This window comes from Ursus arctos, unplaced genomic scaffold (genome assembly GCF_023065955.2).
Source record: "Ursus arctos isolate Adak ecotype North America unplaced genomic scaffold, UrsArc2.0 scaffold_36, whole genome shotgun sequence".
Taxonomy (NCBI): domain Eukaryota; kingdom Metazoa; phylum Chordata; class Mammalia; order Carnivora; family Ursidae; genus Ursus; species Ursus arctos.
In genome coordinates this window covers 5001162-5021386 of record NW_026623050.1, presented here as the reverse complement: position 1 = coordinate 5021386, position 20225 = coordinate 5001162, and the positions used below count along the sequence as shown (strand labels likewise).

At 49.4% G+C, this 20225-nt stretch overlaps 1 protein-coding gene across 2 annotated transcripts in view; it reads left to right on the top strand.

Moving 5' to 3' along the window:
- The window catches only part of RASGRP1 (RAS guanyl releasing protein 1), a 79071-nt gene that overhangs the window by 32839 nt on the left and 26007 nt on the right, over positions 1-20225 (top strand). For both annotated transcript variants that reach the window (XM_026480052.4, XM_057306217.1), the window contains exons 3-5: positions 11730-11835; positions 17773-17835; positions 18784-18915. In XM_026480052.4, the coding sequence (XP_026335837.2) occupies positions 11730-11835; positions 17773-17835; positions 18784-18915 (301 nt within the window). The remainder of the gene's footprint in view (positions 1-11729; positions 11836-17772; positions 17836-18783; positions 18916-20225) is intronic.

Below are 20225 nucleotides of genomic sequence, written 5' to 3'. Positions count from 1 at the left end.
ACAAGACTTTGCTGAGTTACTTTTCCCATATATGGGGAGGTGACGATGGTTTTGTGCAGGACTGTTCATCGCAGAGAATTATAAGCCGGGAATAGCATCTTTGGTGAAAGACTACGCTCGGTGTATTGCTATTTTCTGTCAACATATACTGATTGCTTCAGCCCCATCACGCACTGGAACGAGGTGACAGAGCCACGGAGGTCTGTTAGGATCAAGTCACACATTGAGGAAAGCTTTTTGAAGAAGGTTGAGTGTGAGGCTACCCAGTCCATCTCAATGAGGCCTTGTATCAGTTCACTGTGTGGTATTTGGGACGTTCCCCAAGTTGCTTCTTAGTACCTATTCAGCCTGTCAGCGAACATGCAAAAAAGGCCCAAAATTTAACAGACAAGAATGAAGCAATAGGAATGTGCTCCTGTGAGCAGAGAAAGATGCTGCCCCAGATTTCCTCTGTTTTGTTTGCACTTGTCTCTGTCCTTTGGGTCCACTCCCCCCTTGCTGGCCTCTCTCCCGGCCACCTGCTGGCAGCTGTGTGTGTCCTCTGGGGAGCTGGGACAGGCCTCTGCCAGGCACATTCCTGTGGTGCTGTGGTGGGGAATGAGCACTGTGTGAGCCAAGTAGGCTCTGCTGACGGCTGCTCACCGAAGAATCGAATGGCAGCCTTACTACCCAGGCAGATAATCGGATTGTTCCCAGGGAGTTGGGCCCTGGAGAAGCGGCTGCATGCTGCGTGCAGTCGGTGCTACCTTCCGAGCACAGCTCAGAGCGTCTGAGGTCCTGGTGTTGTCCTAGAGTCAGATCAGTGGGCCTGCCCAGCCCCTGTCACACCTTTCCCTCGCCTGGCCTTTTAGTGCCAGCCCAGTTCCCCAACTCCCGGCTCAAGAACTGTGTCTCATTTGCAGAACTGAAGAGGACAGCTTCCCTCACGACTTGTCAGCCCCCTGATTCTTCAGACGTGACAGGTCCAGATTGAGGCAGCAGTCCCCGAGGAAGGCCGGCTGTCTTGCTCAGCAGAGACGACACAGCTAAAAGCTCTTTTTCACGTTAGGCAATTCATGCACTTGGTTAGACATTTATAGATTGCAGTCGCTCATCCAAAAAATCTGGGTCATCTTTTACATAGAGCTTCACGCTTTGGAAGAAAAGCTGTGCCCAGGGAGGAATGTTCCTGCTGATGGCTTGGCCAAGGGAGCGGAGAGAGCACCTGCTGCACTAGAGAGGGGAGGTGGGCCAGCACAGGAGGGCTGGGAGCTCCCGGGGGGCCTTGGCATTTCCACCCACACAGCCCAGTGGCTCGCTAGGCATTCTGGGTTCTAGTTGTCCTAGCTAAATGGTGCCAGTAATAGCTGCCTTGTGTTGATGTCATGAAAAGCGGTAGGTTTAAGTGTTAGGATCTCCAGGGTGATTTTTAGAGAACGTGCTATAATTGCAGTGAGAGGGTTGTCCGTATGGGGGCAGGGCTTCTCGGGGAGAGAAAGAGAAGTGGGGCTGTGGATAAGGGGGGTTAGCCTTCTACCATGGATGGCTGCAAGGTAGAGCTCTTCCCAGTATAATTAGTCTTCACCGCATTCACCTAATCCCTGAAGAGACTGGTGCCAAGGAAAGAGCCCTGGACTGGGGGTCAGAAGACCATTCCTGTCCAGGAGCCTCCACTCACCAGCGCTGTGACCATGACCAAGCCATGACACCTTGTTTCTTCATCTTTAAAATTGAGCGCATGGTCCCTGCCACAGCACGGAGCTGTGAAACTCCCACGTTCCACACGGGTGATCCTGTTTGTGGAGCCTAAGTGCAATAGAAACGAAGTATTGCTATCAGGTGTTGTCATCTGGAGAGGCTAGCACCGTTCTCCCTCCGCTGGCGTTAGGAGCAGTTTGCGCATGTGCAGTGTGTGTGTGTGTACGCACGCGCGTGCGGTATCCAGGTGCTGTACCCCTTGAAATGCCTGTCCCTCCCCCCCAACCCAAGAGGATGGAGAGTAGGTAGAATGAAGGGAGGAGGCACAGGTGGTTTTCCTCACTGAGGGCTTCCCTGGGCGGCCTCTCTGGGACAGCAGTTGAGGGAGGCCTGATGGCACCAGATCCCTTTATGGTAGCGGATGATTAGGCAGGTCTTCCCCTGGTTTGGGTCCCTAGCCTTAGCTGTCGTCACCCCCCCCCCCCCAGGCTGGGTGGGAGCAGAGAAGAGAGGTGAGCCTGGCCGGCCTCCGCGTCACGTGGAGAAGACTCTGCTTCTAAAGGCCTGTTGCGGAAGTCCGCAGCTGCAGGGCAGCGTCAAACTGAGGCTCGTGTGCCGTGCGTGTCGTGGTGTGCCCTGGCCATTGCAGATAACATCCAAGACACGCGCAGCTCCTGGACGCTCTGCGGGGCCACGGACTAGCAAATACTCTAGATAGACTCACGCGGCAGGCCCCACACCTTCGGCCCGGCCGTGATGGGCCAGGTTATCCCCGAGGGAATAAGCTCAAGGCTGGATTGACGAGAAACTGGGAGTTTCTCTGGTCCCAAACCCTCACCGTACATTAAAATTTTTGTCCCCGGGTTAGAGCAGTAACCGCTTGACGAGCATCGCTGTTGTAGGGCTCCGAGCGGCTTCACCCTGGACGTCCGTCTCCACCGGAGGGGCTTCCCCTCTGGATTAGCTGTTCCAGCAGTTACTGGGCAGGGTCCAGAGGGCGTGAGATGAGGAGTGGGGTGAACGTGGCTTCAGGAGCACCTGGTAGGAAGGAGTACCGCAGGCTGCTGGCCAAGACCAACCTTTCTGACCTCAGGTGGGCTGCCGAGCCCCCCCCCCCCCCCCCCCCCCCCGGCGTGCTGGGGCAGCTGCTCCGGCCCAGAGCCGTCCACCCGCACCTCTCGCGGCTCCACGCTCAGGGAGCGCACGCGGTAGCTTGGACTTGGCCGTAACGGGAGTATTTCGACCCGCACTACAGATCAGGGGCCCCGCCGTCCCCCCGCAGAGCTGTGCTCTGAACGCCCGGCGGCCCACCGCTGGCAGCGGCCGTCCTGACTCGCAGATCCCTCGCTCGCCCCTCATGTCCCGCCCCCGGGCTTGAGGGGCCGAGGAGCAGACGCAAGCCCAGGGGGTACCCGGCACACGTTTGCAGCGGAGCAGGTGGTCGGCGTTGTGAGAGTTCAGGGTAGAAGCACCCCGTTCTGGGGCGCCTGGGTGGCACAGCGGTTAAGCGTCTGCCTTCGGCTCAGGGCGTGATCCCGGCGTTATGGGATCGAGCCCCACGTCAGGCTCCTCCGCTATGAGCCTGCTTCTTCCTCTCCCACTCCCCTGCTGTGTTCCCTCTCTCGCTGGCTGTTTCTCTGTCAAATAAATAAATAAAATCTTTTAAAAAAAAAAAAAAAAGCACCCCGTTCTTTCTTCGCGTGCACTTCCTGCCCTGGCGGCAACGTTGGCAAAATGAAACAAGGAACAGCAACAAACTGTTAACTTTTTTTCGGCTTGCTGATGTTTGTGCCCGCTCCAAACTGGATTTACAGCGTTGCTGTCAAGTATGTTTTCTTTCTTTGGAACATTTACCCGGTGCTGCACATTCACGATTCTCAGTGTGTCTGTCATCTCCCGGGATGCCATCTCCTCACGTCTGGAGACACTGACCCCCACCAGCGGCCTCTACTCTGTTCTAGACTCCAGACCCACCTCTCCCACCCCGTGTGGTTTTCCGACCCTAGCGTTCCCATTTTTTCTGGTCGCTGGTTTTGCCACACGCACTGTTTGGCAGCATGCCCCCAGTGCTGACAGCTCGCCTACCCGCCGTGTGCTGGTTTCTGACCTTCTGCTTTCGGTACACTCCGAATCCTTCACGTATCAAGAGATGTCCGTGGAAACCAGAACAAAGAGGAAGCAAGACCCTGTTCTGGAGTCTCTCCGGTGTTGGTCGTGTTTTATGTGCCTTCTGCTGCAAGTGGTCCCTGCCGCCTCCCCTGACAAACTCGCGCTGTAGGAAAGTCATCCCTGGAATGCAGCTGATGGCACGTTTACTGTCATGGGAGTCTCATCGTTAGGGAGTAGTTCATTGCTGTCAGAGATAAATAACTTATTTAATATTAAACCACAGAAAGGAAGAAGAGAGTGTGCAGACTGATTGAGGGGCAAAGGGCTGAGCCAGATGACCTCTTAAATCTCCAAGTTCTGGGTCACTTCTCCACGGATACCAAGATGCCCCTGAACCATCATGACGAGATAGGGTCTCTCCCTCCTCCCAACGCTGCCATCCTTCTGTGTGCTCACTCGTAACATTTGCTGCCTGATAGTATTGTGTGTCTTGGGTGTGTGCCTTATTCCCTAAGTAGATTGTGGGCTCCTTAATGACAAGCGGTTTCCTTAGAGCTCCTTAGCTCTCCTTTGGGACCTAAGACAGGGCCTCTCACAGAGGAGATTAATGACCAGTAGGTTAGTGACCAGTATAGGTTTTTAGTAGAAGTGGAATGAAAAGTCACTGTGTAGAATAGTTAGGGAGCCATATCCTTTCGCTGGAAAGGTACAAGCAGAAGCTGGGTAGCCACTTACCTGTGATGCTTTTAGGAAGAAACAATGCATGAGATAGAAGGTTGAGGTAGAAAATGTCGAAAGTCCTTTCCACCCCGAGATTTTGTGATTCCATAAAGTGTAGTTATTTTTACCACTGAGCCTAATGATGGAAAATGTTCTTTTGTTTTTTGTGGGATTTTTTTTTTTTTTTTGATTCATAGACAAATGACTATCTAGAAAACACATGGCTTTTCTTTGGTCCACAGGCTGGATGGGTCCTTAACTAGTATACTTCCCTAGCAGCATTCATTACTCCCCAGGTCTGGTGATAGAGTAGAGAAGATTGACATCTTGTACCCCGCTGAGGTTTCAGCCCTTTAAAGATGTCTCCCCTAAAGTGTGAGGAGCAGATGGTACTGAGAAAATATGCACATTTTATTATGCATTGCACATTTTACTTATTAGAATTTTTAGTGTGACACCCTGCATTTTGAAAAGCCTAAAGATGCAAACAAAATGAAATTATTCATTGAAATATTTAAATCAGCTTACAGCAATTATATCAAAATATCGAAATTAAATCCCATAGTCTGGAAGGTAAATTCCCCTTGACCACCCACTTAGAAATCTGACTTTAAAAGGGAGGCTCTTCCTCTCCAAAAAGAAGAAGTCTTGTTCCGTGAGATGAAGTCGGGAAGGGAGTGCACCCTTGATGAGGTCCCACGGAGGCTGAAGACAGCACTGGGGAGAGATGGCGGCAGGAGCGAGGGCAGGTGAACATGCAGACTTTCTCCTGGTGGAAAAGGGGTGCCCAGAAGGGAGTTCTGAGTGTAGGTGCAGACATGCTTCTTCCCTCACCCCATTCCTGCCTCCCTTTGCTGAATGAGTCATCCCCTCCCGGCCTTACCATTTGCCAGCCCTCACTCCCACAGAGAGCATGTGAGGATTACCAGGCCGCAGTGGGGGAATGTCATGGAACTCTGGAAGAGGGGCGCTGCGAGGCAAAAGCAGAGAGCAAATATGATTTTGCCTCTTCTTATCTGAAGGGCAACTTTAATGATCAGTATCAATCAGCCAAGGCATACAGGAGTGTTTCAGAAATCATCCGGAGTGCAAAAGCTGTTCTTCCAAATGTGCATTGCTTCCAGCCCAGTAGCCCAACAGCATCTCTTAGACTCAGCCCTGAGCACTGGAAGAGATCTTAAAGCTGATCTTCTTCAGCCCCCATTTAACACTGGAATTCCCTATTCTGACCGATGGCCATGCGGCAGGCAGCCGAGTATAGTGGAGAGAGCCGGAGTTCTGGAATCAAAGAGACCTGGAGCCAGATCCAGATCCTAGCTCTTTGTCTCTTTGACCTAGAACAAATTACCTTATCTTTCTATACTTTGGTTTCCTCAGCTGTCAGTTTTGAGCAATACCAGCATTGCTGACTTACTTTAAGAATGAGAACATCGTTAAGGTGGTTAGCGCAGCCCCTGGGGTTAGTAGGACTTCAGAGGAGATCAGGCGCGTTCAGGGTGGTATGGCCGTAGACTGGACTTCAGTGAATAATAGCAGTTCTGCCCGTTCCAGATGTAACAGGTGTCGCTCTGCAGCCTCCTCAGTTGTGGGCAGTCCTAGTGGTTAGAAGTTTCTGCCCCATGTGGTGCTCAGTCCACTCCTTCTCAGCCTCCCCGGTTCTGTCTTTTGTGGCCCCACAGAACAAATCTAAACCTTCTCCCACAGATAGTACTCCAGATATGTGAAGACAGTTCTAATAGCTCCTCATAGTTTTTTCTGTGGTAAACCTATTTAGTTCCTCAAATCTCTCCATATGTCAGTTGGTTTTTGATCTCACCCAGGATACTTCTAAGCCCCTTCCCCTAACATATGAGCATCCCTGGAAAGATGCTAGGCAGCCACAAAGAACAGGGGAGATAGCAAGCCTGCCCGTACTGAAGAAGCCTGTCACTGTGTCCATGGCTCCTGTGAATAGTCTCATGCATTCCCTACAAAGATATTTTAGTTTCCCTGCTTTTTACCGTAGTATCCTGGAATATGACCCTACTACCTTGGTGAGGAAAGGAGCATTATAAAAACCATATTGTCAGATGCTAAATTGAAAAGTTAGCCCCCTTCCTCCCCCTGCCACCCCATGGGGCGCCTGGGTGGCTCAGTTGGTTAAGCATCTGCCTTCAGCTCAGGTCATGATCCCGGAGTCCCCGGATCGAGCCCTGCATTGGGCTCCCCGCTTACTGGGGAGTCTCCTTCTCCCTCTGCCCCTCACCCCCTCACCCTGCTTTCTCATACTCTCTCTCCCTCTCTCTCAAATAAATAAAGTCTTTAAAAAAAATGGAAAGTTAGCCCCCTCATAATTGTGGTAGATTTGATTACATGTTACACGCCCCCCACCCCCACCATTTTTCACCTTCTGTGTGTCAGTGATATTCTTCATGCAACTTGAACGTTCCCACTCTTTCACCGGAGAGTCAGCAGCATGACTTGCTTTGGCCAGCAGAACGAGGCAGAAGTGACAGCATGCCAGTTCCAAGCCTAGGCTTAGAGGCCTTCAGTATTTCCAGTTGCCTTTTGGTGCCCTGCGGTCACCATGAAAGAACATGCCTCAGCGAGCCAGCTGGTCCAGGGCAGCCGGGGGGCCTGTGGAACAGAGGCCCCCAGCAAAGCCCAGCCTTTCTCAGCTGACCTGTCGGCCAGTTCACAGACACTTGAGAAGAAATAATTGAGTACTGTTTTAAGTCACCGAGTTTTGGGGTGGTTTGTTTTGTGGAATTTTTGTGGCAAGAGATCATTGTTACAGAAATTGGGCCAGAAAACAGAGTGCAACACTAACCGGTTCTGGGCAGTTTCAGCACCAACACCTGTGCAGTAAGCATTTTCCCCACAAGCATTTTTGCTGCATAGCTAATCAGGTGAAAAACAATTTGGCTATAAAAGATAAAATCGCAAAAAAAAACAAAAGAGGGATATTCATTTAAAAGGACGTGAGAAAACATGAAAAGTGAGTAACAAAATTAAGAAGACTTTATTGCAAAATACAAAATATTTGAGTATCTTTAACGTGCAGAGGCATTACTGTGCACGGAACGGAGTGTCCTGTGTGTCCTAACTAAGCACAGTCTTCAAGGTCTTTCATACTATCACACTTCTTTTTTTTTATTTTTTTTGGCTTATGGATTTGTCTCCTCGCTAAAATGTCCTCTTTCATTAAGACAGGTATCCGTTTCCAAATTCTAGGATGCGTATTTGTACCTGAGCTCCGTATCACGTTGTGAAGCCCTTCTCCACTGCTGTTTGTTCTTGGCATATTGTCACATGTCCCCTGACGGACATTCCAAGTTCTGTGGGAAACAATGGGTTCAAAACTCGGTGCCACCATATAGACCATTGTGGGCGCTGAGCTTCATCTCCTATAAAAAGGGGGGTATGGCATCATGGAGAAATGAAGCCAAAATGTCAACCGGGTATTTTTTTTTTTAATCTTTTACAACAAAATTGCCTTAGTTTTGCCTGTTATGTGGCGAAAAAGCGTAGGGCAAAGATGCTAATGGTGAAAACACCCAACATGATACTGACCCGCCTCACTAAGTTGAGAAGAATTCATGAAAGATTAACAAAACTGGGGCACCTGCATGGCTCAGTCGGTGAAGCGTCTGCCTTCAGCTCAGGTCGGGATCCAGGGTCCTGGGATCGAGCCCCACATCGGGCTCCCTGCTCAGTGGGGAGCCTGCTTCTCTCTCTCCCTCTGTTCTTCCCCGCTGCTCGTGGTTGCTCGCTCTCTTTCTCTCTCAAATAAATACGTTTTAAAAAATCTTTACAAAAAAAAAAAGATTAACAGAACTATAACCAGCCTAACTGAATACTTGATAAAAATGATTTGTCAAGTTGTAAACTGGGGTTTTTTGGTAAACGTTGGCCAAGAAGAAAACAAGTACATATATTATGTATATCTTCGGTGAAATAGGTAATGACAAAAGCAAGCTCAATATCCAAAGACATTTGAAAAGTTAAGGTGTGTCCTATTTGATATCGTTCACTCATGTACTCAGCAAACTTAATGAATACCTGACATGTATCCTCACTGTTCTAGGCCCTGGGAATAAAGTTGTGGAAGAAACAGGGCTCAGGTCTCATGAAGCTTATATTCTAGGGGAGACTCAGAATAAAAATTGAAATGATAACTTCTAGTCATGATAAGTGCTATGAAAAATCTCAGGCAGGGTAATGGCTACCTCAGGCAGTTTAAGGAAGACCTCTCTGAGGGTGCGACATTGAAACTGAGACGGGGGGGGGGGGGGGCACCTGGGTGTCTCCGTCAGTTAAGCATCTGCCTTCGGCTCAGGTTACGATTCCAGAGTCCTGGGATCTGCTTGTGTGCTTGCTCACTCTCTTTCTCTCCCTCAAATAAATAAATTAATAAAATTTAAGGAAAAAAAAAAAGAAACCAAGACTGGAATGACAGGACTAGGCCAAGGGAAGAAAGGCCACATTGTAGGAAATGTCAAGTGCAACGTCTATGAGTTAGGAATAAACTTGGAGGGTCTGAGGTATAAATGGAAGGAGAGGAGTGATGTGGTATGAAATGAAGTGGGAGATATTAGAAGGGGCCAGAACATGTGGAGTCCACTGGCCACAGCAAGGATTTTGTGTTTTATTACAAGTGGAGTGGGGTCCATTAAAGGATATGAAGCACATGACCTGGTTTACGGGCCCTCTCCTGGCTTCTATGTGGAAAACGGACAAGAGAGGATGTGGCGTGGCGGGGGGGGGGGGGGGTCATTTGGGTTCGTGCAAGATGGTGCTGTCTACAGCTAGTCTGTGTAATGGCAAGGATGGAGAGAAATGGACTGGTTTGAGGTACATTTTGAAAGTAGAATCAAGAGTCGCTGATGGATTGGTTGGGAGGGAAAGTGAGAAATTAAGGAGGACTCCTAGGTTTTCTGTTCATGTAGCTGAGGGAGGTTGGTGGTGCCGTTTCCCAGATGAGGAAGAATGGAGGAGGGCTGGACTGGGGGGAGAGCGAGGTCAAGAGTTGCGGTGCGGGGGATGAGTTAGTTAAGTTTGAAATTAGACCTCTGTGTTGCTTTGCCAAGGAAGGATGTAAGACATGTTAATTTGGTACTCAGGCTAAAGGTGTCAGTTGGGCAGTCGTCAGCAAATAGATGGTGTTTTCGCCAAAGGACTAGATACGTTCACCCCAGAAAGAAAAGTGAAATTTTTTAATTTAAAATTTAAGAAGTTTCAAAATTTTTAAATTGTTTTTTAAAAAGAAGTGGGAGGACTAAGCCACAGAGCATGGTGACATTTAAATGCTCAGCAGAGGAAGAGGAGACAGAAGAAGAGTGTGAGAGAGAAGCTGAGACAGTGTGATGTTATGGAAGCCAAGAGAAGAAAGTGTTCCAGGAAAGAGGGTTGTCAGCTGAGGTTGGGTTGGGTTGGGTTGGGTTGAATGCAACCTGAATCATGAAGTCAGACGAAGCCAGTGAAACAAAGTGTTGGATTTGGCAACATGGGTCTGGGTGGTGACCTTGAAAATAAACTGCTCACTGCGAGAGCAGAGGTAGAAGTCGACACGGACCGGTGGGAAATGGAATGGGAGGTGGGACATTGATAGCAGTGAGGCTCTGCTACAAAGGGGAGCAGAGAAATGGAGAAGTCCTCGAGCTGGCGCGAGCCTAAGGCTTGGCCACGTGTGTTTAAATGCCACGAGTGAGGAAAGCAGGAGAGAGAGAGGAAAGTGGATGGTGCGGGAGAGGATGTGGGCAGAGGCAGAATCAGCATCCTTGAGAGAGGAGGAGACCGTGCGCCCGGTGGAAGCCACGGCCTCTGAAAGGCCACCCGGGGAAATGGAGGCAGGCCGGCGGGGGGGGGGGGGGAGCAACACATGCAGAAATCCCTGAATTTCGTGGGGGGAAGGTAAGGGATCCGGCCCACTGACGTGCAGCTTCTCAGTGAACTGTGACTTCAGGTCGCCGTCTGCGGGGGGGCCAGGACTCCTGAATCCAGAGCCCAAGTGCCCGGCACCCTTCATTTGCTGTTTGGTGCGTTTGGAAAGAGTGAAAATGACAACCTCTCTTGCGTAATGTGTTTTCAAGAGTTCCGAAGTGCTGCTTCTTTCCGTGGATACTTTGCCCTGAATCATCCAAGTTTCCACCAGAGAACCAAATTCACACGCTGGGTTAGATGGGAGCACTGGAGCGAAGGAACTGCTGCCAGAGACGAGGGCGGAATTAACAGATGCCTCACCCAGACCGTCAACAACCAGATGTCATCGCCCCTCCCCCACCCATGGGCCAGGGGTCAGTGGAGGTCAGCAGTGTTAGATCTCTGGAAGAGCTGGAGTCATGAAGGACAGGCCAGCCAGTGTGATCATTCACCGAAGAAGAGACCCGGAGCTGCTCTCAGGGAGGGGCGCCAAAGCGTCCCACCCCTGCTGATGCTTCCCCATGGCTGACCCCACCTGGAAGCTGGCTGGCAAGGGTGAAGCAAGCCATGGTGAGGGACAGAGAAGAGATCTGGCCCCAAATAACCAACACAGCCACTAACACTTCCTGCCATACGTGTTGAAAAGATTTTGGAAACCACTCCAAAGGAAGTCTTCATACCCCATGCCCGTGTATGGAATGCATCTGTTTGGTACCAGCCATCATCTCCAAATGTCATGTTTGCCTATAGTCTTCCTCCTTTATTTTCATCCAGAGGCATTTTGCCCATAAAACTAGGAAAGCTTATATTTCAAGGCCCCTCACTGGCAGAAATCCCTTCCACGGCCGTGAGAGAGCCCTAGAAATGTATTCCTATGATCACATGTTCCTGTAAATTTTTCAAAAGTAGGTTATTTAATCTCTTAAGACTATATATTTTTCACTCTGGCCCTAGATAGGACCTCCCCCCCCTCCCCATTATATGCACTTTGGGCCCCATAAAACTTGTCTGTGTTTCTGCTTTCACCAGAACGGGAGTGTAAAGGTGCAAGTTTTATTCCTTTCCTGAGACTCTGCCATCTTTCGGGTGGGGTGGCTAATGAACATTGAAATGGACATCTGGGCAGGGGGAGAACACAGCAGGAGGGTAAGAAGCAAAGAAGGGAGGGGTGCGTGGTGCTCAAGGCGGGGGGAGAAAGGCACTGTGTGAAGCACCCCCACTCTGGCCGTCCACCTTCGGGGAATGGAGGGTTGTCAGGTGTCCCCGCGGGGGACTCATTTCGCTCAGGGGGCCTCGCTCAGATGCTGCTTTTTGTGTTTCAGATGCAGACGGGAACCTGTGTCGAAGTAACCAGCTGTTGCAAGTCATGCTGACCATGCACCGAATCATCATTTCGTCGGCCGATCTGCTCCAGAAAGTTATCAGCCTATATCCTTTAGCACCGGGACCGCCGGCGCCCAGGGGGATTCTCCAGAAGTCTCTTGCAGTTTGACATTTGCTTTCCTTTGGGTTGGTTTGGAATAACTCTGAGTGGTAAATGGGTTCAGATGTCCTTTCAGAGATATGGAGGTTGTGTGTGTGTCGCCGCTGTTGGGCGGGGCAGTATCTTCAGTGCTGATTGCTCCGGCCCGTCGTCAGAGAAACCGTTGGTCTTCAGTATGCCCGGCCAGCAAGAATCCTTTTCCTGTAGGTTAGTCAAATTTGTACTCGTCCCGTGCAGACTGACAAGGGTGCAGTCATGACTGCAGTGATAAACGGTCTCTCCTGCCCCGTTCTTCCCCTTTCCCCAGCTTCTAAAGAAAGCTTCGTGGCCCCACGGTATCTGAACAGTGCCCTGGTGCTTTTATGCTTCTGCTGCCTAGGGGCCAAGCAAGCCCTGCTGGATTTTAACCCTCTTACGAGGTGTGAATTGAGTGGGGTGGAGAAGGAGCCTGCCCTCTCCCTCTTGCTGGGGACACTGTAAGCCATGGCCTCGGGAGAAAGGACTGTAGGTGGGAGGGGACCGCCGAGCACCTGCGCCCGGGGCCTTAGCGTTGAGTCATGACTGGTGGCTCTCTCCTAACCCTGTACTCCACCCCTGACCCCTTCCTGTTCACCTTATGGCAAAAAAAAAAAAAAAGAAAAAAGCCTCCAGAAGAGACCGAATCTCTTCTGTCAACCTACTTCCAAATCTTTACTCCTCGTGTCAAAGGGTCCCACGGGCACAGCGTTGGCGGAGGTCTGCGTAGTAAGAGCAGCAGGTAGGAAGCGGCTGTCTGGTCTGCAGAGAATTTCTAACCCATTATAAAGCTGACTCAGAGTCGGTCGACTTTTTATTAACTCCGTGTACCGGCAGTTCTCCTTTCCCCAGATTGTCCCAACCTCCTCAGTGAGAAACTCGTTGCTCGGAGGACTAAACTGTGCCCCTGGCTGCCCTCAGGATGCGCGGAGCCCCTCCCCTCTCCCTGCTCACCCGCACACCTCCCAGCCTCTGACCCCTCCCCCACTTTCACCTCTGCCCCTTCAGTGACACCTGCCCTTCAGCCTGAAACCCAGTCACGTCTCCCCCACCTAAAAATGAACGCTCCACCCTGCCTTCCCTCCATCGTCAGGGTTAGAAATTTGAGGCACAACCCTGCTAACGTGGTCTGCACTCGCTGCCTCCAGTCTCTTGGCTCAGCTGGGGCCCCCACCCCTGCACGCAGACTTCCTCTGACGTCACCGCTGGCCTTCTGGTGGCTCCGCCCCTCGGCCCTTCTCTGTCTCTGCTTGCTCTGGGCTCTGTCCTCTCCAGACCTCTCCCTCCTGGGCAGCTGGTCCTCCGTCTGACTTCCCATCTAGCCCCTTCCCCGAGCACCTCTCAAACAGGGGGACCGCGTCCTGGTGTCCTGCTCACTCTGCCTCCTTCCCTGAGTGCTTTCCTACCAGGATTTCCGCCTCTGTCCCTCTGCGCTGTGGACTGTCAAGTCTGTATTTCTTGTGGTTTCTTTTATTGTTCAATTAGCCAGCATAGGGGCGCCTGGGTGGCACAGCGGTTAGGCGTCTGCCTTCGGCTCAGGGCGTGATCCCGGCGTTACGGGATCGAGCCCCACATCAGGCTCTTCTGCTATGAGCCTGCTTCTTTCTCTCCCACTCCCCCTGCTTGTGTTCTCTCTCTCACTGGCTGTCTCTATCTCTGTCGAATAAATAAATAAAATCTTTAAAAAAAAAAAAATTAGCTAGCATATAGTACATCGTTAGTTTCTGACGTAGCGTTCACTGATTCATTAGTTGTTTATAACACCCAGTGCTCATCACAACACGTGCGTTCCTTAATACCCATCACCTGGTTACCCCAGCTCCCCCCGCCTTTCTGCAACCCTCAGTTTGTTTCAAGTCTGTATTTCTTTAACGCAGACCGTTTTGTAAAAACTCTTTGGACTGGTTTGTGCTGCAGACGATTCCATCTTAATATGCTCAGAACTTAATTCATTTTCTCACCACCTTCATCCCCAATTACTACCCATTAATTCTGCTCTGACACCTGCATTTTCATTTTCAATTTCAGTTCATGGTGACATGGCCCAACCACTTAGCCAAACCAGAAACCTCAGAGGCACTCTTGACTCCTCCCTGCCTTTCACCTCCTACGGAGTCCATTCGTCAATCCCAGGGCTTCTACTTCAGAAATGACTCTTAGCTGCTTTCTTCTCTCCATCCCCCTGCCACAGCCTCGGCGTGGGCTTCCGTCTTCTCTCCGATGCCCCTCTCTGTCCGGGACCGCTGTTCTCGCTCACAAGCCCCGGTTCACTAGCCACCTCTGAAGTCACTTTCCTGAGAAGCAGGTCACAAAGGCCATTGCTTCAGAGCCTCAGCAGACTGCAGGGTAATGCCCAGCCCCTCGGCTGCCAGGACAGGGTGTCCACAGTCTGACCCCAGTGTCCCTTCTACTCCCCCTGCAGCTCTCCCAGAAGCCCTTTCTCCCCCACACTGAACTTCTCAGTGCACCAGCCGGATCGGGTCTTCTTACGATTCCTGTGCCTAGAACGCTTCTTCCTGCCTCATTGCCTGGCAGACTCTTTCAAGATCCCTCTGTGAAATCTTTCCTGACGTTTTCAGCCTTCCACACTCCCCTGCCTTTTAAAAACCCATCTAGTGTGCTTAGACAGTGCTTTGAAAATCTGTCTAATTCCTGTGACTTTAGTTTTTTATTGCTTAAGTGAGTGTCTCCCACATCTCTGATGTGGACGTAATCTGCCTTGAAAAGCTTTTCATCTGTGACTGCGGAAAGTGCCCCGTAGTTTTATTCTGTGAGCTAAATGAATTGATCCCCGCAGACATCAGTCTGTTAAGCTTTGCAGGGTCCTGCATAGGTGCTGTGGTCTCTAGATGACTATGTCAGGTACGCCGCAGAAGCTTGGGGTCTAGCTGCTGCAGTGTGGTTTGTGTTTGTAACATAGTCACTACAGGTTACAAAGGTACTAAAAAATTAATTACAAGTCACTTTAAGAAAAAAATATAAATATATTTTTACCGTAGATTTAAAAATGCTTATGCTGTAACTTACCTGTTTACGTGTCTCCCCCACTAGTCTGTGCGTCCGTCAGCGTCAGGAACCAAGGCTTCTTTATCTTTGTTTCTCTAGAACTTAGCTCAGGGGCCATCTCATGATAGTACATAATGAATGTTGCCTGACTATGGGTGCAAAACACTGGATACTCTTATTCTGTATTGGGACTTAAAGGTGAGAAGTTCATGCGTTGGTCTGGGGCGGAGGACAGGATTCTAAGAAAGGAATATGAAATAAGACTGCCTGTCCTTGAAACCCAGGTTAAACCCTGGCAGCAGAATGATTTTTTTCTTCACACTTAGTGTCTCTGTTTTCTGACCTGGAAGCAGTAGAATTGTTAGTTAAGTAAGCCCATGGTTTCCTGATGTTTCCTGGTTTTTCATCGTCGAAAAGATTTTAAAGCACGCTTTGAATGGCTCAAATGCCTGCCAAGTACAGTCAGAACTGTACTGGTACTTCACAGAACACCGGCAGTGAAGAGGAAGGAAAACGAAGCCTGAAGCTTCCAGCAAACAGTGACATGAGCCCTGCGAGGCGGAGGCCCGAGCCTCTGATAGTGGCCCGTACGTGCTGGGCGTTCGCTTCAGCTCCCCAAGTGAGAGAGCGGAGCCGTGCTCACTCCAGGGCTGCCTTTGCTCTGACTTCGGGGCTCTGATGAGGGGGAGGCCCTGTCCTCCCGCACGGCGTCCTGCCGGTCCCCGCGCTGGGGGCGCTCGCGTGCACACTGACCCGTGCACTCAGGTCCCGCCCACACTCAGGTCCCGCCCACACTCAGGTCCCGCCCACACTCAGGTCCCGCCCACACGCTCGGCCACCGGCCGCGCGCCGCAGGGACGGATGTTGGACGGGACGGACGGGCAGGGAGCGACCAGATGAAAGCTCTGCGGTAAAAGGCACCTTGTTGATTTGTAGGTCTGCTTAGCTGTTTTAAAAAAGAAGTATGTCTTTCGTCCCTTCCTCATTAAAAAGAAAGAATAAATATCTCGACTAGTGCATGAAATAAAATATAGAATCTGGGCCCTACTTATCTAGAATGTGCCTTGGGCTTGAAGCTCTTTGCATCGAGGCAGGCGTTTCCTCAGCGATGTGGCCTGAAGACGCGTCAAGTCCTCGTTTTCACTCTTTTATCTTTTATGCCCAGAGAGAGGCAGGCCCCAGACAGAGGCGTTTACTTCGTCGAGTTTGCCCGTTGCCTGGACTTATTTTTAAAATATTTCCTGTGTTGCCGTGCATGTGTGTTTTTGTGTTTCGTTTTTGTTTTGGTGCTTTTGAGGACAGATATTATAGGCGGTAAATCTATTAAAATTTAGTTTTTAAATTAAAGTGATTTTCTAGAAAGTACAAATTTTACAGCCATAGCTCTTCTTTAGGGCTTCAAGTTGAGTTCGCAAATATGATTCTTTCTCTAAGTCTAGCACGTTTCACCAAGCATTTTTAAGGGGCCTTGAGAAATGTTTGGTTAATTTGAATAATGCTAATTAACTGAATACTTCCCATGGTTGTAAACTACAGTTATGAATCTTACATTTTGGATGATTTTTAAGTACTTCAGATGCCTTCCTGACTTCTGAATAATTTGTATAACTATTAAAGTTATAAACAGTTAACATCATTTTAGAAGTTCCAAAGCCATGATTAGACTTAATAAAATTTCATTTTAAAGCCACAAGTCTAAAGCACTTAATTATGTATTCCAGATGGAAGTTTTGAGACTATCATTCTAATGTGCTCTTAAACATTACAGGGATGTAAAATCCCCGAATGCTCAGATTCCTTCCCAATCAAAAGCACTGATCCTAAGATGTGAGCTTTCACTTTCCTGTGTTTACGTCTACATTTTCCGGGGTTTGAAATACACGTGCCCATTGAAGGAAGACCACTCCCGCCCAGTTCCTTGAGCTTTCTGCCAGCTTGCTCACTGGACTCCTGGCAGGGGCCCTGCAGGAATTCACTGAGCCCTGTACCACAGGTATGACGCCACGGTGTTTAGAAAGGAGAGAGGGTACAGCCTCGCAGGGCACACGGTGCCTGATTCCTCAGTCTGGTGACCAAAGATGGTAGACCCACCCAGGGTACCACTGGATTGGATTTTGCATTTCTTTGGCTTGTAAAATAAATGAAATATTCTCTCCACAGATCTCTAAAGAGGTCAGCCGTAATGGGATCTTACTGTTCTTTCATATTCTTAGATGGCACCATTCTCATTTGGAATATTCCGAATGCCACATGATCTCTGATTGCATTTTGGATTATTCACGTGGCCTTCTCTGACTTGCCATCATGACTTCCAAGGTCCACGTGCTGACCTCCCCCAGCGTATGTTATCATCGTTCACATTATTGATCTTAATTATCATGACAGTATATCTGCATATTTATTCATTCCCCTTCTTCTAATTTACCACACGAATTGTTTACCCATTCCTCAAAACACTTGAAAAGAGAAGAAAGGTCTCCTCTTTTTAAGTCGTTTCAGTGGGACTCTTGATCTCTTGGACACGGGCAGGAGGTCATGTGTCCCTTCTTCAGTCCATATAGGCTGCTTGTGCCAGGACCTTCTCGCACTGTTGGCTTCCTGCTTCCCTTTCTGCGAAGGAGATGTTGGGACCTCTTCCCATAAGGAGGTGTGGGCTCCGCAGGAAGTCACCATCATCACCCTTCCAGGTGGTAACACGCACACAGCTGCACACATCAAGTTGGGTTTTATCCTACGGCCAGAAAAATAAGAAAACGTTGGGGGGGGGGGGGAAGGACGTGGTTTTAGCAAATACTTCCAAAGATGAGAAGTTGTTTGGTTTCTATGACAGAGGCTTCTGTTTCCCTTAACCACAGCCCTACCTATAAGGGTGCCTTGGCAAAGAATTCACCAGGGCTTTGCCTGAAGATCTGCTATTTTGTAAGGTAATGTTTCTACGTACAGTTGCGACTTGTGGAGTGGGGTGAAACGAAAGAATGAAGCAGGGGATTTTAGTTCTTTCCTCATGCTCCCCACCTTTCCTGTCCTGTCTGGAGAACACTGGGCAGACTGGAAAGGCAGTGCTGCCAGGAGGCTCCTTACGGGAGCACAGTGTTTGCTGGCGCGCCTGAGCTTGATTCGACACCCACATTCGCTTCAGTCCGAAAGCATTTTGGTGTCAGAGGACATAGGAAAAGATACAGAGACAACGAAGGACCTCTTTGTCATTTCATTTTTATTCCTAATGATTAAAGTAATATAACTCGTATTAGAGCATTTTGAAGATACAGTAAAGAGTATAACTATAGTAATAGTTATTCATATCCCACTACCTAGTTTGGAATATTTCCGTTGTCATTTTTCTAAGCAGTTTTTTTTTTTAACATAGTTGAGATCAAAATACATTTTTGTATCCTATATTTTTCACTTAATATCATAGGCATCTTCTTTAGTCATTAAAAACGTTTTTGTGGACATTATTTTTCATGGTCCTGGATTGTAAGATATGAGAAAGTGTAATTTACAGATTCACTACCCCATCTTTGGACATCTGGTTTGTCTGTAACCGTATCCCTTATAATTATCTCCGATACACATGACTGTGCCTAAATCTTTGCCACCGCTTTTTCTGTTGTGCTGTGCCTATCCTGTCAAAGCATATGGTGTGTGGAGGGGCAGAGGACTGTCAGCAGGTGGTTTTCTTTCCATCCCCCACACCGTCACCCCACCCCCTTATATTCTGTATATAGAATATATATGCTATATTCCCAGGCACGTAGAAGGCCAAAGCAGCCTCTGTCTTTTTCTGATTCCCCTTCGTGGGAAGAACCCACCAAAGCATGAGTCCTTGGCTTCAGTTTTGGATTGTTTTTTTTTTAACTCCCACCTTGTAGGTACTGGATAACAGAATTCTGGATCATGTTTAAAATGGATGCCAGCTTGACAAACACTATGGAAGAGTTTCAGGAACTGGTGAAGGCTCGCGGCGAGGAGTTACACTGCCGCCTGATCGATACAACTCAAATGTGAGTGTCAAGGCTCGGAGGCATCTTTCCAAACCACCTCCCTGCCGGGCTGCTTGGCCCCCTGCTGTGACGGCGCGCTTTCCCCACTCCCAGTAGCCCCTCGACAGGCTCAGGTTGTATCCCCAGAGCGAGAAGACTGATGTTCAAGAGAAAAGCAGAGAAGCCTCCTGGCGATAAAGCTGTGAGTGACTGATATCAAGGAGTAGGGGGAAAAGTTCCAGTGAAGAAGAAATCAGGTAGCCAGATGTGACTAAAACGTAGCCAGCTCATGACACACTGAAGTACTAGATGCTTCCTCGGCAGCTCCAGCCTCGGGGAAGGCACTGCTGAGAAATGCATCGAGCAGAGGGTTTCTATCCTATACGAATGTCTACAAGAGACACTTAGACTTGCAGACATGGGAAGGCTCTCGGGAATAGTTCAGATTATTCCTTGGATTTCTTATCTGTGACATTGGCCCACTCTGGAAAAATGATGGAAAAATGAGGGCTTTTCCTAATTTGGGGAGAGGACAGTCACACACACACACACACACACACACACACACACACGCACACACTGTGCGCTAAGGTGTTTGCAGTGTGGCCACTTTATTCTGGAATCCTAGAAATCCCTAGGATATAGAACTCTAGGAGCGAAGCCTGTTCTAGAGATCATTTCATGCAACATCCTGGGAACCGGAGGCTTGGCAAGGTCATCTGGGGTCACGCAGTTAGGGGCAGAGCAGAAGCTGGACTCGGACAGCCCTCCGCGCACGGAGCCACAGCCTCAGAGAAATGACTTCTGAACCCCATTGCGTAGTCCAGGGCATCGCTCTGGGGATGCCAGTTTGGATTCTCTGTACTTCTCTGCTTAGAATTTACAACTTGAGAGAACAGAGAAAATTTCAAAGTGACCGTGTTCTTATTCTAAAGATGTAGAACCTGGGGCATGGGGCAGTTCTCAGGCCCCGATCTCCTTGTCCCAGTGTGTCCCTGGCGACTGTCCTGTACCGAGATTTTCCACAGTATATTCTTTAGGAAGTAGCCAGTGGGATATTGCCTGACCAGTACCTGAGAAGTAGTGAGTTAGGCTTCCCTTTGGCGTCTCACTCTGTAACATGTTCACCGACCAACAGGGCTACGGAATTTTTAGCCTTTCCCAAACTCACTTGACCACAGAACCCCTTGTCAAGGGACACGGTTCTCATCAACACCAGTTTGGGAAACAGATCAGCACCCTGCTACCACTCAAAATGGCTGCTTCCTTTTGCTTCCTTAGTGAAGGAAATTGAAACTAAGGATCAATTCTAAGAAAACTAATGGATCAAG